The 14,679-nt window shown below is 44.5% G+C and overlaps 2 protein-coding genes across 3 annotated transcripts in view; one reads left to right on the top strand and one right to left on the bottom strand.

Annotated features, from left to right (window-relative positions):
* Positions 1-5,788, bottom strand: part of CFAP57 (cilia and flagella associated protein 57) — a gene marked incomplete at its 5' end in the record, with an annotated part of 55,422 nt that extends 49,634 nt beyond the window's left edge. The window contains 3 exons of the mRNA XM_081088222.1: positions 788-1,074; positions 2,450-2,766; positions 5,632-5,788. Of these exons, the coding sequence (XP_080944348.1) occupies positions 788-1,074; positions 2,450-2,766; positions 5,632-5,788 (761 nt within the window). The remainder of the gene's footprint in view (positions 1-787; positions 1,075-2,449; positions 2,767-5,631) is intronic.
* A 310-nt stretch (positions 5,789-6,098) lies between these two features.
* EBNA1BP2 (EBNA1 binding protein 2) lies at positions 6,099-14,661 on the top strand. Of its 2 annotated transcripts, XM_081086501.1 has the most exons (10): positions 6,191-6,463; positions 6,552-6,635; positions 6,870-7,039; positions 7,650-7,773; positions 8,857-8,946; positions 10,785-10,860; positions 11,084-11,177; positions 12,736-12,898; positions 13,031-13,130; positions 14,452-14,564. In XM_081086501.1, exons 1-9 carry the CDS (start codon positions 6,392-6,394, stop codon positions 13,079-13,081), a joined length of 924 nt encoding a protein of 307 aa, XP_080942627.1. In that variant the 5' UTR covers positions 6,191-6,391; the 3' UTR covers positions 13,082-13,130; positions 14,452-14,564. The 2 variants fall into 2 exon arrangements, with proteins under 2 accessions (XP_080942626.1, XP_080942627.1); XM_081086500.1 differs by having other exon boundaries at positions 6,099-6,463; positions 13,031-14,661.
* The last annotated feature ends 18 nt before the right edge of the window (positions 14,662-14,679 follow it).

Below are 14,679 nucleotides of genomic sequence, written 5' to 3'. Positions count from 1 at the left end.
CTCTCATTCCCTTACAGGAATTGTCACGGTACCCACGTTGCATGCCCCGCGGGTTGGGGCATAATTGCCATTATGGTTGAGGGCTCAGGCTCTGGAGTCAGACAGATCTGGGTTTGAATCCTGACCCTGCCACTTCTCAGTGCTAACTGGGTAAGCCAGTTAACCTCTTTGAGTGTCAGTTTCCTTGTCTATAAAATGGGCATAATAATATGTACTATATAGGGTAAGACTCAAATGAGAATATAGATAAGCAGTGCTTACTCCACACAATGGTACAGCCCGATATGGGTGAGAGGCTATTGGTAGAGGTAAGATTGATAGCTCCCCCCTGAGCCTCTAATTTAGCCCATATGCTTCTGTTGACATTTCCTTGCACCTCTTTGTTGGTCTGCTGCCTCCTACTGAATTGCAAGGTCCTGGGGGATCTGTGTCCCCAGCATCTAGCAAGATGCCTGGCACACTGCAAGTGCTCAGTGGACATTTATTCAATTGATTCAGTAAATTAGGCAGCCATTAGAAAATATAATTTGGAAAATCTGTAGTTTGGAAGACCAGTCATACTAAAATGAGGTTAGGTATAAAAATAAAAAGAACTGTATCTAGGCTATGGTCATAACTGTCAAATTTGTGCTTGAATATGGATGAACACTAGAAAGGCAGAGGAAAATGAAGAGTTGGCTTTTAAGGTAGAGAGGTAATGAGTGATTTTTAAAGAATGCTGGTTTTCATGTGCTGCTATTAGTACGAGGAGCACATTTTTACAGGAGCACCAGCGGGGTGCCATTACCTCTCTGATTCCTGCATCATCTCCAGGTTCTTCAGCTCATTGGTGGACTCCTTGACCATTATACTTGTCTCCCAGCGTTGATCTCCAGATTCAAAAAGGAAGAGCCTGCCTGTATCGGTGCCAACGACAATCTTGTCATCAGACACCCAGGCATGGGCTAGGTAGTTTTGGGGTTCTCCCCTCTGAAAGTTGGTTTGCTTCAGGGTTCCCTCGGCAAAGCGGAGAAGCTTAAATATCCCATTTCCAGTGACACACACCTGCGTGTTATCCTGAGGACTGAAGCTCACCTGCAGAGTGTGAAAGAATGAAAGACAAAGCTTTATAAAACGAATCTTAATGGAATTACTTCCCATTTTACCAATTAATATTTATTTCAGGTAACTCAGAGTACCCTTGAAACATCACTAAATCATACACTTTTGATACCATATTTAATAAGAGCACAGATCTATATCCATTATATTTGTGGGACCAGTTGTTTTAAACTAGGAAACCTACAAAAGTCATTTTACAGAGGCCAAAAGCAAAATGAGCATGTCTTGACAATGGCCGAGCACTGTGTCAACAAAAAGGAATGAAGGCTCAGCTGCAAACACAGAAACAGGAGGGTCCGGCAGGGTTTATGTGCCCTGACCAGGGAGAAGGAACCTAATGTCAGGGGCTGCTATGTGGTCTCCTGCCAGCTGAGCTTCCTTTATCTGTACCCTCCTCATCCCCCCGTACAGTGACAGGCAGTCAACCTGTCACCCCCATTAGATGGTGAGCAACTTGAGGGGCTGTGGCTTTGTCATCTCTGTATTCCCAGCGCTGGGTTCATAGTGAACATCTAATGAATGTGCACTGCATCTAAGGTGCTCTCTGCTCTGAGTGGGGATGCTGCACAGGCCTCGCTATGGCCTGGAGGAAATGACCCTCGGCTCTCCCTGATTCTGTGATCACCAAGGAGCCTTCTAATTGCTGATTTCACTTCCAAGTTCTCTATTCCTAGGGTGGAAATACATGGATAAATGATGTGAGTGCTCTGGTCTTGAGGTGCTGGTTTGTGCACTAGCCTCCTGTGGGAATGACTGAGTCCACTGAATAGAGCCGAGTTCCTGACAGCCTGTAAAACCGAGTTCTAGATCCTACACTGGGTTGACTGCACCAGGATAAAACTCCTTGGGACCCACTTCCTAACAGGGGCTCTTTATTTTGCCTTCAAATCACAATAGAAAACTCTGCTCCCCATATAACTACAAGTTCATTGACAGCTTCTTAAAGATCTACCACTTCACATTACTCCCGGAAATCTTCCCATTGCCTAGCCATGATGCTGAAAAGAGGCCAGAACCAGAAAGGGAGAGCGAGTTTGATCACTTCACCTCTGGGCTGAACCTGGGACCAGAAAGCAGTTCTAGTCCAGAGTAAAGAAGACAGGCACTGGGCTCCTGGCCCTGCCATTCAATACCTCTGTGATCTTACGTGAGTAACTTAACCTCTTGGAGCCTTAGTTCCCACTTCAGTATGATAGGGACAATCATGAATACCATATACGATTGTTGTGAGACTAAAGTTAAATACGCATGTTAAGAAATGAGCACTGCTTCTAGTACATAGAAAACATTCACTAAAATACAGCTCATACTAAATAGTTTGCACGATACTTGTTATGTTGGGAGGTACCTGGGAGACAGTGTTGTTCTGAGTGTCGGTTTTAACAATGGCCATTACTTTCTGTTTTTCCCATAGCCAGTAGACAAGGTTGGACTCTGGAGGCGATGTTTGAGTCAATAGGTATTTGGAGTCTGGAGAAAAAGCCATGCAAGTAAATCTCTGAACCGGGAAGTCAAAGTTATTAAGGATTTTACGCTTCCGGCAAGGGATGGATGACAGTTCATAAATGGTGATGACAGGTTTTTCTTGCACCAACTCAGAGATAGCGAGGTATCGCCGATTGGGACTGATGGACAAGGCTAACATGGCTTGACTCTTGTCTGAGCCTGCAAACAGGTAAAACGGAATAGTGAGGGTAGATCGCCAGGATTCAATATGAACCAGGCAGAGTGGTAGGCACTGCTGATGCAATAGGAGAAAAGTGCAGAAATAGGTAATTGTCAACCTGGGAAGCTCCTTGGTACAACTATGTCTGGGGTAATTAGAACAATGACCAGGGTGGGCACCTCCCTGAGGCCAAGGTAGGAGGAGAAGTCAGGGATCAATCCCTAGAGGACAAAATGGGACAAGGAAGGGGTGGGACAGGTGGTAGGAGGAGAAAACGTGTGGATGTGAGAAAGTGGGATATTGCTGGAGCATCTCATGTGAGCCAGAGTTGGTCACTATCAGATAAGTCTGGAGCAGTGGGATAGGGTCATATTACATAGGCCTCTCTCTATGCCTTGAGTGGGCAGCACTCAGCACTCTCCCTCTGCTCTCAAGGCTGGGATGCTAACCACTGGATTCCTCAGCCTTCCTTGCCGTTAGGTGATCTATGTGACATTCTTGCCATGAGATAGATGCAGAAGTTTGCCGGACTGGCTTTATGGTAAAGCTGGTGCTTTCTTGAAAACCAGGGATGGATACATTCTCTCCCCCTTTCCCTGGAATCTAGGGGTGATATCTGGAATTACAGCAGTCATCTTGCAACCATGAGATAACACATGAGAATGCAAGTTATGGTCCTCTACATACAGCACCGGAGGCAAACACTAAAGTGCACATACTTTATTGGGAAATGCAATCATGTTATGATTTTCATGGGCCCTAGATACTATTGCTTTCAGGAGCCTCTTCCTCCATTAAAGAAAGTTAAAAAAAAGTATATTTTGTGATTGCATTGGTATAAAGAGAAATAGAGCCAGGCTCGATTCATTATGACATATTTATTATTATACTTTTCCCCTGATTTTAAAATAAGTTAAAATGAAAACATTCTCTTGAGTCCTAGGCTCTGTGTCTACTGTGCTTTATGGCTAAGATCTCTTTCTCACTTAATAGCAATTTCATCCTTCTGCTTAATCAGGCTAGAAATCTTGCTTCTTCTTTTTCTCTTCCACCCTACACCTGGTTTCTGAGAAAATCTGTTACCTCCACTTTCAAAATATATCCAGGATTTGATCTCTTCTCACCATTCCTGTTACCTACAACCTGCTCTTTGACACCATTTTCTCTCATCTGGATTGTAGCAATAGTTTCTCAACTGGTCTCCTGCTCCCTCCCTTGTCCCTCCTTAAAGCTATTCTCTACCCAGTGGTCAAAATGAACCTGTTGAAACATAAGTCAGATGATGCTACTCTCTCTGCTCAGAATCCCCCCCATGACTTCTCATTTCACTCAGAGTAAGAGCCTATGACCTACAAAGCCCTATGTGATGTTGCTCCTCATTACTTCTCTGCCTCACCTCTCGCTCCCTGTTCCTCCATCCCCTCCACTCCAGCCACACTGACTTCCTTGCTATTTTCCTAACACACTAAGCACCCTCCTAACTCAGAGCCTCAAAGGTGAAAGACAAAAGTATAAAGCATAAAGGAGATAATATAGGATAATATATTCATAAGCTTGAGTTAAGGAACAATTCCTGAAGAAGACACAAAAAGGAAAATGTTGATGAACTTCATTAAAATGAAGAATTTCTGTCCATCAAGGTACCATAAGGAGGGAGAAAACACAAGCCTCAAACTGGGAGACATTATTTGCAATACATAAGATTGGTATAAAGAATATAGAAAGTGTGCCCAAAAGTCAATAAGAAAATTACCCAAAAACTCCCATACAAAAAAAAATGGGTAAAAGAGATGAATAAAGCATTTCATAGGAGACTAAATAGGAATAGCCCATAAGCATGTGAAAAAAATTCATCCTCATTAGAAATAGAGAAATATAACACTAAAAACAATAAGATACCCTTTCTCAATCACTAGATTAGCAAAAAAATAGAAATGTGGATAATACCAAGGGTCGGTGAGGTTGTGGAGGAATGGCAAGTCTCATGTACTCCTGGTGGGAGTGTAAATTGGTACTACCATATTACCCAGTAATTTTTGTCCTGGCTGTGTGCCCTGAAGAATCTCTGCACAAGTGGACAAGCATATATGAATGCAATAAATTTTATGCTAGCATGATTTGTAATACCAAAAAACTGTTGTTTCCCAAAAAGTCCATTAACACTGGAATGGATAGATATACTTGAGACATTAGATTCATAGATGTAGCAATAAAATGAATTCAAGATGCATGTAATATTCAGGATCTCAAAAGCCTGATGTTGAACAACAGAAGCAAGTCATCAAACACATATACTATGATTCCATTTATATAAAGTTAGTAACTAGCAAACACAAAACTATATCTTACATGGGGCTACACATATATGGCCATACTATATGCAACAAAGAGCGGAAAAGGAAATAAGTGATTAAGTTGTGGAAATGATGTATATCATCAATGAACAAAAACAATGAAACATTGTACAAATAGTTATATTTGTGACTTGGGATAAAATCTCCAGTGTCTTCATCACACATGAATTCAAAAGGTGCTGGATTGAGGGTGGTGTGCTCTAGAAAACAGTGTTAGACAACTCAAAAATTGGCCTCGGTGAGGACAAAGACAATGATATTGAAGAAGCATGAAAAGGGACTTGTTAAAATAATTTTTCATTAAATCACAGTGAAAAAGTGCTTTTAAATTAATATTCTTTTACATGTGATATTTGCATGTAATGCAAGTAGACATGTATTTCGTCTACATTTAGAGAACTATACGTTTATGGGAGTTGGCCGGAAAACTTTCCTTTCAATCATCATGTTGGAATTATGAGGTTATTTTTGCCACATAAGGTTAATGTGTCAGGACGGAAAGGGTTTTACCTGGAATGAATTTTTGCCATTTCTGATCCATATTGTACTTCACACAGTAATTCCCTGAAGGAAATATAATGATCTGTTCGTCGAAGAAGAATATATTGTTGGCCACGTGGGATCGAAGACCAAAAGCATGCAGCGACTGTGCTACCACGGTCGACATGGTCCCTGGCCAGAGTTCTGTGAAGATCCAGCGCAGCAGGTGAGCGTGGGGAAGAGTATCGCCCCGCCCCGGACATGCCCCTGCCCCTGCCCCTGCCCCTGCCCCGCCCCCGGAGTCCTGCCGGATTGCATCCCCCCCTCCCTACACACACACACACCCCGCTCCCCCGCCAGCACCCCTCAAACCCACCGCGGCTTAGTTTCTCCCCTTTCCTTTGAGCCTTCGCGGCTTCCTGCTCCTCCGGACGACCCCCGGCTCCCACCTCCCACCTTACGCTTCTCCTCCAAGTCACCAGACCACTCGTGTATCTAGGGGTAGTTTTCCTACGGATCCCAAACAACTCGGGCACTCTCCGACGCCGGAGCGGTTCCTATAGCAACGGAAAACCGGAAGTGAAGGTCCGCGACCGGAAGCGGAAGTCTGATCTAGAAGTTCTGCGCTGCGGTGTGTAGTGGGCGCTGGAGCCGTTCTCCTCCACGTGGGGCCGCGGAGTGAGGGTAGGGGGCTGAAGGCAGGCGGCAGCGGCGGAAGGCGCCCTCTTCCCGCCGCACGGGCCTGGGCCTACCCGGACCTCTGGTAGGTGCTGCACGTGCGTGCTGCGAGATGGACACCCCCCTGCCCTCCGGCTCGGACTCGGATTCGGATTCTGAGGAATCTCTTGTCACAGACAGAGAGGTAAGTGTCAGCCGAGCTCGCGTGGCTGGGCGAGGGGGGAGAGGGACGTCCTTCCTCCCCTGGAACTGACGCCGATCGTGCCCTGCAGTTGCAGGACGCGTTTTCCCGAGGGCTTCTGAAGCCAGGCCTCAATGTCGTGCTTGAGGGTCCGAAAAAAGCCGTGAACGACGTGGTGAGCTCGGGCGCCGAGTCGGGGTACTGGGGCGTGAGCTGAGCGCAAGGAGCTGTTACGCTTGGGTGGTTGAGCTCTTGTCCTGGGAAGGAGGCAGCCTGTGCGTTGTCAGGAGGGTCGGCTACGCGATGGGGTGTGGGGGTTAGCCATTTGCCCGTGGGCCTAGCACCCTGGGCTTGGGAGAGACTTCGTAAGGGTTCCCCTTCTTAGGGGCGCAGTGTCTGAATTTTTTAGAATGGCCTGAAGCAGTGTTTGGCAGAATTCAAGCGGGATCTGGAATGGGTTGAAAGGCTTGATGTCACCCTCGGTCCGGTGCCGGAAATCAGTGGACCTCAGTCAGCACCGCAGAACAAGGACCAGAAAGCTGTCGATCCCGAAGATGACTTCCAGCGGGAGATGAGCTTGTATGTTTGTTTTCAAACGTGGGAGAAGTTGTGGTCCCGGCGCTACAGGGGGAGGGGAGAATGGCGAGCCTGTGCTCCACAGAGGTTACCGAAAGGGTAGGAGCAGGGAGGAGGTCTTCTTTTGACTAAAAAGAGCTAAAGTTGGGGGGTGGGGGTGGGGTGGGGTGGAAGGGGCCGGGTAACGGGGTGGGGGGGGGGGTGGACGGGTTTGCCTGTGTGCCTATTCAATGATTAGAACAAAAGTTTTCTTATGGAAGGTCCTTATATAGACTTTTGTAGTGACTCCATAAGCATTCATAATGAGTTTGTAAATTGATAGGTGCTTTTAGAGCGGTCATTCTCTGAAATTACTGATTTATTTTCAGCAGTACTCCTCTCCCCCCTTTTTATTATTTTTTTCCTCCGCCCCCTTTTTAAAAGAGTGTACAGTTTTCTTCCAGATGCTGAGTTAATGAGGTTTTATTACAGTTTTTGTTTGTGTGTGTCTTCTTGCTGGTGGAGGTCAGAGGTTGAGGGTCCGTCTGACCTTGGATCACTCACGAAACGGAGTGAGAAGGAATGTAAGGCCTCTGCTGCCTGGCTTATTTCACACTTCGTCCTATATCCTCAGCTACCGGCAGGCCCAGGCTGCAGTACTTGCAGTATTACCTCGGCTCCATCAGCTCAAAGTCCCTACTAAGCGGCCCACTGATTATTTCGCAGAGATGGCTAAGTCTGATCAGCAGATGCAGAAGGTAAGAAACAGAGATGTTTTTTCCTGGCAAGCTGAGGCTTTGGACTTTTAAATATATTTACCCGGCTAATCTCCTATAATGTTTAAAAGAAGACTAAACCTAATTATAGGGAACTGATGGTCAGAGGACAATTATTATCTCTATTGTCTACTTCAGACTCATGCCAGTCACCACCAATTAGATAAGGATAAGGATGACTTTTTCCTAATTTAAACCACTAAGGGGAGGAAAAGTACAGGAAGAAATGAGGTCCATTTCCTAGCTGGCATGATCATGGCCTGGTGCGTAGAAAAATTACAGATCTTGTCCTGCTTTTGCTACGGGGGAGTGCTGCAACTTGTAGACAGTTCATTTTCTCTGGGCTTCAGTTTTCGCTTCTGTAAAATGAGGGATTCATATATGGCTCAGATGCAGTATAATTTAGAGTTAGGTAGAACTGGTCCTTGTTTGACTTTGGGAGGAAAAGAGTTGCCAAAATTTAGTTCAAGATGAATTGAATAATTCCCTTGGGTCTCAAGCCAGATTTTAGGGAGCTGTTGTCTTGGAGGTACTTAGGGTACTTAGGTACTTAGGGAAATCTAGAGACGAGCTCAGACACATCTCTGTACATTCACACTGACAGCAGCTCATCCTTTAACTGGGATGTGTATGTTTGATAGAAAAGGCTCCGTGCCTGATATCTGTTGGTGTTTTTATGTATATGGTATATTGGAGAAGGGAACTAGGGCTGCATGCTGTTTTAACAGTCGGTAGACAGTAGGGATGGGCAGAAGTTAGTTTCTCTTGGCAAAACTGTAAGCAGGCAGTTTTGTATAATGGAGCAAATGGCACACCAGGAGTGGGAAGGTTGCTTTCAAGTTCTTGCTTCCCCACTGATACATTCGGTATGCTGGGCAAAGCGCTCAGTCTTTGGGCTGCATTGTCCTCATATGTAGAACCCAGGTCTTGGAATAGATTATTTACAAGGTTTCTCTGAGCTCCATAGTTTGCAGATCAAGGAATTTCTGTTTCCTGCTCCAGGACACCCAAAAGAGCAGTCATTCCAGATTTAAATAACATAAGCTGACACATTTTGTGTTTTAGATTCGACAAAAGCTGCAGGCTAAACAGGCCGCCATGGAGAAGTCAGAAAAAGCTAAGCAACTTCGAGCACTTAGGAAATACGGAAAGAAGGTAAGAAGGAAAGTGGCAGGGGATAGAATGATGCCGAGTGTGTGTGTCAGGTCAGATTGCTGCAGTCTGATTTGGTTCCATGACCCGTATGTGTTAGAGCTTGTGTTATCTTTTTTTTTTTTTTAATATATTTTTATTGATTTGAAAGAGGAAGGGAGAGGGAGAGAAATAGAAACATCAATGATGAGAGAGAATCATTGATCAGCTGCCTTCTGCACACCCCCTGCTGGGGTAGGGGACCAAGCCGCAATTTAGGTATGTGCCCTTGACTGGAATTGAACCTGGGACCCTTCAGTCCACAGGCGGATGCTCTCTCCACTGAGCCAAACCGGCTAGCTGTGTTTGTTATCTCATAGTCGGGGGGGTGGGTGTTGGTGCTAGTATTCATGAGCACAGTCAGGGTGTTGCCAAGGGTAGTGTGGTAACTGTAGCAAGCCATTGATCTCTCCAGTTTGCACTTCGATACAGTGAAGAGTTGGGGGGTCCAGACCAGTGGTTTCCAAACCCAATCTCACAGCAGAATCACTGGGAAAATTTTTCAAAACAGATTTCTAGGTTTTAGTGTCTGGGAATCTGTGTATGTTTTCTTCCCTTCCCCCAAGAGACTCTCAGATGATCACTGGCCTACGTGATTGTGAAGTCCTTGAAGAAATCATATGGATTGTCATTCGGTCAGAAAAAGCAAATGGCACCTGCGAGATTGAACTCTGACTGCCTTGAGTTCTAGTGTAAAACCAGAGCAGGCATACCATGGAACTTTTTTTTTTGGTTTTTCTTCTTTATTTCATGGTCACTTAAAGAAGATGATAGGAATTAAAGTTAGAGGTGTGGGAAGAAATGTGTGTGAGGAGATTCAGCATGGGTGTTAAGACTTTGTCCGTATTTTGTACATAAACATGATTTGGGGTGTTGAGCTGCTCTCCTTGGGAATCATGTCACTGGTAGATCCTCAGAGGAGTAACATAGAGGGTAGATGAGCATCCTGTCCTTTGCAAATGGGCAGCTGTGGATTTAGTACATTGAGCTGGTGGTCGATGGCCGAGATCAGCTCAAAAACATGGGCAATTGGTTTAACACAAATTATCAAAAGCAAGGAAAAAATCAGGCTCATTAGCTCACTCTTTCTAATTTGAGGAATCTGAGGGTACTAGTTCCGAACTGGGGATGATTTTGCCTCCCAGGAGCTTTGGACAGTGTTGGAGACATTTTTGGTTGCATCTTGGTGGGGAGGTGCAGCTGCAGCTGGTGGGTAGTGGACGGGGAGGCTGCTAAACATCCCACAGTGCCCTGGATGGCCTGTCTCTCCCCCTGCAGAGAGCTTTCCTGTCTGAAGTGTCAGGAGTGTTGAGATTGAGAAATATCCCTTAGAGTAAAAGCATCTCCTTTTGTCCTTAAAGCTTCTTTTCTTTCCTGATTTTTGGGGAGATTGTTTTTTTCCTGTTGGTACTTTCATGCCTAGCAATAGTAGGTTAGATATTTAATGAACTCATCAATGGGGAGAATTGAATGTGGACCTAAACATGATTGGCTACAGTTTTGTAGGCAGGATTGTGTATAGGGGGAAGAGTGCAGACTGCCTTCGTGTGAACCTCAGCTCCCCCCTTTCCTGCTGTGTGGCTGAGGCAAGTGACTTTATCTCTCTGTGCTTCAGTTTCAGGGATGTTTCAGAATTCCTGACTCATTGGGTTGTTGAGAAGCTAAACTTGAGTGTTCGCATAGTTTTGTCGCACAGTGAATGTTCAGTAGTGGTGGTATATCACAGTGTTGATACTGGGAGAATATAGGCACTTGCTCTGATGGTTTGGAGTGGGTGTAACAGGCCTATGTCCATGTCCCAGGTGCAAACAGAGGTTCTTCAGAAGAGGCAGCGCGAGAAAGCACACATGATGAATGCCATTAAGAAATACCAGAAAGGTCAGTATTTCTCTCTCCTAAGGATACAGGGGGCAGGGTCCCTGCTAATTCTGACACCCAGTGTTCTGGAGAATTGATTAATTTGGAGCTATTGGACGTAGGTTTTGGGAAGGGTGTGGGGAACAAGATGTACCTCTTAAAATCCAGTGAGCAACAATCTTCTTTTGAAGTTTAAGCTTTTCTTAAAATGCGATGTCACTAATCAAATACAGTTCACTCCTAGGCTTCTCTGACAAACTGGATTTCCTTGATGGAGATCAGAAACCTGTTGCACGGGGCCCGAAGGAAGGAGCTAAAGGCCAGCAGATGAAGAAAGGGTATGAAGTGTTTGTTTTGTTTCGTTTTGTGATGTGTGCTGGGCAACAGTTCACGAGTATAGGGGCTGCCATAGGAGCAGCTGCAGGGTTCAGAGCGTGGCACTGCTGCCTGGGACCCAGTCTTACCAGGCTATGTGATGGTCCTTTCAGCCATTTCAGTCTTTGAAGATTCAAGTAAGATGACTTTAGGATTTGGCACATTTGAGTGAATGTTTAATAAAACAGTGTGATGGTTAAGAGTACAGTTAAGAGTCAGATCCAAACTCTGCCCCTCATTGGGAGGGTAGCTGTCATCAAGTTACTTTATTTTTTTAAGTGTTAAATTTCCTCTTCTATGAAAAGGAGAAAATTGTGCCTCATGCTGTTATAAAGATTAAAAGGGATAATGTTGGCTATTATTATTACTTTTAGTTCACCTTTACGCATTCCTGGACACCAGGCCCATGGTGATGATCCTGGAGGAGGATCCCACCTGAGCTTAGTCTGAAAGATGAGTAAGAATTAACCAGAATAGGAGAGGCTCAGATTTGGGGAATACGGAAGAACACATTTGGGGAATACGGATGAGCAAAAGCTTAGAGATGAAGACAGCAGGTTGGCCTGTGAGGAGCAGCAAGCATTTGGTATCACTGGGAATACAGTGTGAGACAAGAAGTGGCAAGACGTAGCTGGAGGGGACTCGGCCGAATCACAGAGGCAGAGATTGTTTGTCTTGTTGAGAAGCCTGGGTTTTAGCCAATAGGCAGCAGGGAGACGCTGATGGGCTTTCCTCAAAATAATGTGCAGGTCATAGTCACATTTTATTTTATTGTTGAAAGTATTACAGATATCCCCCCATAGTCATGTTTAAAAAAAAATTATTGTGGTTCTTGTGTAAATGATAGATTTGAGCGAGGCAGGAAAATTAATTAGGGACCATTGACGTCCAGATGAGCAATGACAAAGACCTGAAAGTGGTCGTGGGAGCAGGGAAGGGAAAATAGACTGACGGAATATTCAAGCGCTCAGTTAGCAGGACTTGGTAATTGAACTGGGTGTAGAGAGTGAAAGAAGGAAGAACCAAGGCTGACTCCCAGGTTTTAGTTCACCTTCGATTTAGTCTGGTGTCTGGGTGGATGGCAGTACCACCACCCTCTTAGGGCATTTGCACAGGAGGCGAAACCAGCCTAGGAAGGGAGAGAAGTGATTTTGGAATGCTGAATCTGAGATGCCTGCGGGATGACCAGTTTTAAGATTTATTGCATTTGAATGTTAACTGCATGTATATATCCCTGAGAGGAGTAGAAACAAATGAGGATGATTTAGCAAGACTTAGTTAAAATAGAAAGCTTTTCAAAGCTTTCCTGGTTCTTGCTTTGTTTTCCTGCTCTGGTGGTTAAACCTGTAAATAGATGAGCTTCCCTGGGGAATTTGTTGAGTGGGAATGGAGGGCTAAGGATGAGATTCTAGGGGACAATAGTATCTACTTACAAACAAAATACTGAGGGTGTTGTTGGGGCATAAGATTCATCAGGATTTGCAGGGCTGAGGGTAACTTGTAAAACCACTTTTTCCCCAGTCCCAATGCCAAACGACGCTATAAAAACCAGAAGTTTGGGTTTGGTGGTAAGAAGAAAGGCAGCAAGTGGAACACTCGTGAGAGCTACGATGATGTATCCAGCTTCCGGGCCAAGAAAGCTCATGGCAAGGGCCTCAAGAGGCCTGGAAAGAAAGGATCAAATGTAAGTGAGCCTGGGGACCAGGTGAGGGGCCGGACTCATACCCACCCTCTCCATTCCTTTTTCTGTGCGTCCTGATCATGGGCAGAAGGCCAGGCTGCCATGTGACCACATGTGGTGTTTCTTTTTCTGTAGAAGAGACCTGGGAAACGGACAAGAGAGAAAATGAAGAGCAGGGCACGCTAAGCAGCATCTCCAAGAAAAAGGATGAAGACTTGGGATTTCACAATACAATTGGGTCCCTTTTTGTAAAAAAATTTTCAATAAACAAAAAAATTACCAAAGAAGCATAAACCCTTGGGTGAAAACACAGTTAAGACTAAAAGATTTAGAAGTTACTTTTACATATTAAATAATACCTGTATTTATTTATAATTTAGACGTTGAGTCCAAGTTGTCTTCTTTTTATGATTGATGAAGGTTTAACACCCATCCATCCTCCCAAATAGTTGCATCATGATTTGAGATAAATCAGTTATCAGTGTTTATATCATTAGTATCCTTTAGCAATCACTGGAGAGCTAGATGAGCTATGATAATATTTCCTTTGTGGTACAGTTTTTGTTTTTTTCTTGGGTTGTCACCTTGTTTTTTTGTGTGTGAACCAAATTTTCCTTCTATATTGTTAACTTCTTTCTAGACGTTTCATTTTACCCATATAATTTTCCCACTGTAACCCAGGTCTGTCTGTCATACAGCTGTCACCTTATCCCTTTTTAGACCTTCTAGGTTGAATCCACTGGATCCCACACTCTCCTGTGTCTTAGGCCTTCTTTGCTCTGTACTGTTTTCTAGTATCTTTCTAAGAAATGGAACGTGCGGGGGTGAATTTCCTGCCTCTTTGCATGTCTTGAGTTGCCTTTAACTTGGTGGGTATGCCTTTCCCTGAGGATGTTGCAGGCACGCTTCTTTGTCCCGTGGCTCCAGTGTTGCCACTGAGAAGCCCACGCCCTTCCAGTCCTCATTCTTGTCTCTGGAAGTGTTCACCCTGTCATCTGAGTGCCATCGGCCATGCCTTGGTGGCGCCTTTGAATAGGGTGTTTGGAAGAATGTGCGCTCTTCCATTCTGGTAAATTTCATAAAGGATAGCTTCCCCCTGTGTTCTTTGTTCTCATTCTGCAATTTCTGTTAGTCAGATGTTGAAATCTGATGATCTAAGTGTGTGTTTATATTTAAATTCTCCTTTGGGGAAAGATTTCTTTTTTTTTTTTTAATTTATTGATTTTTTTACAGAGAGGAAGGGAGGGACAGAGAGTTAGAAACATTGATGAGAGAGAAACATCGATCAGCTGCCTCCTGCACACCTCCTACTGGGGATGTGCCCGCAACCCAGGTACATGCCCTTGACCGGAATTGAACCTGGGACCCTTCAGTTCACAGGCTGACGCTCTATCCACTGAGCCAAACCGGTTAGGGCGGGGGAAGATTTCTTTGATTCTTTTTTTTCTTGATCATTTTATTGAATACTTACGTTAGCATTCATTTTTCAGTTTATACCCAAGAGTTCTTTGTTTCTAATTGACTCTTTCTCACATCATTTTACTCATTCTACAGATGTGGTCTCCAGTCATCTCTCTCAGAAGATGAGTTACAGTTTTGGTTTTGAAAAGAGGTTTCTTCTGTTCCCCTCATTCTATTACCTTGGGATTCCCTGAGCCCCTCTCTGTGCATTTGTGTTTCCCTTTTCACGTCGAGTTTCTAGTACAAAAAAAAAGTGAATTTAGCTTTTGTAAACTAATTTCACATAAGATTCTGAGTAAAGAGGCCATATTTTCAGAAGATGA

The sequence above is a fragment of the Myotis nattereri genome, assembly GCF_964212035.1.
Source record: "Myotis nattereri genome assembly, chromosome: 3".
Taxonomy (NCBI): Eukaryota; Metazoa; Chordata; class Mammalia; order Chiroptera; family Vespertilionidae; genus Myotis; species Myotis nattereri.
Note: the sequence above shows the minus strand (reverse complement) of the source record. Positions and strands in the feature narration are given on the sequence as shown.

Bases quoted from the DNA above. Each gene is read 5' to 3' on its own strand.
- EBNA1BP2 (XM_081086500.1), top strand. From the start codon at position 6,392: ATGGACACCCCCCTGCCCTCCGGCTCGGACTCGGATTCGGATTCTGAG. The intron at 6,464-6,551 runs GTAAGTGTCAGC...CGTGCCCTGCAG, and splicing joins CTCTTGTCACAGACAGAGAG to TTGCAGGACGCGTTTTCCCG. The intron at 10,861-11,083 runs GTCAGTATTTCT...GTTCACTCCTAG, and splicing joins CATTAAGAAATACCAGAAAG to GCTTCTCTGACAAACTGGAT.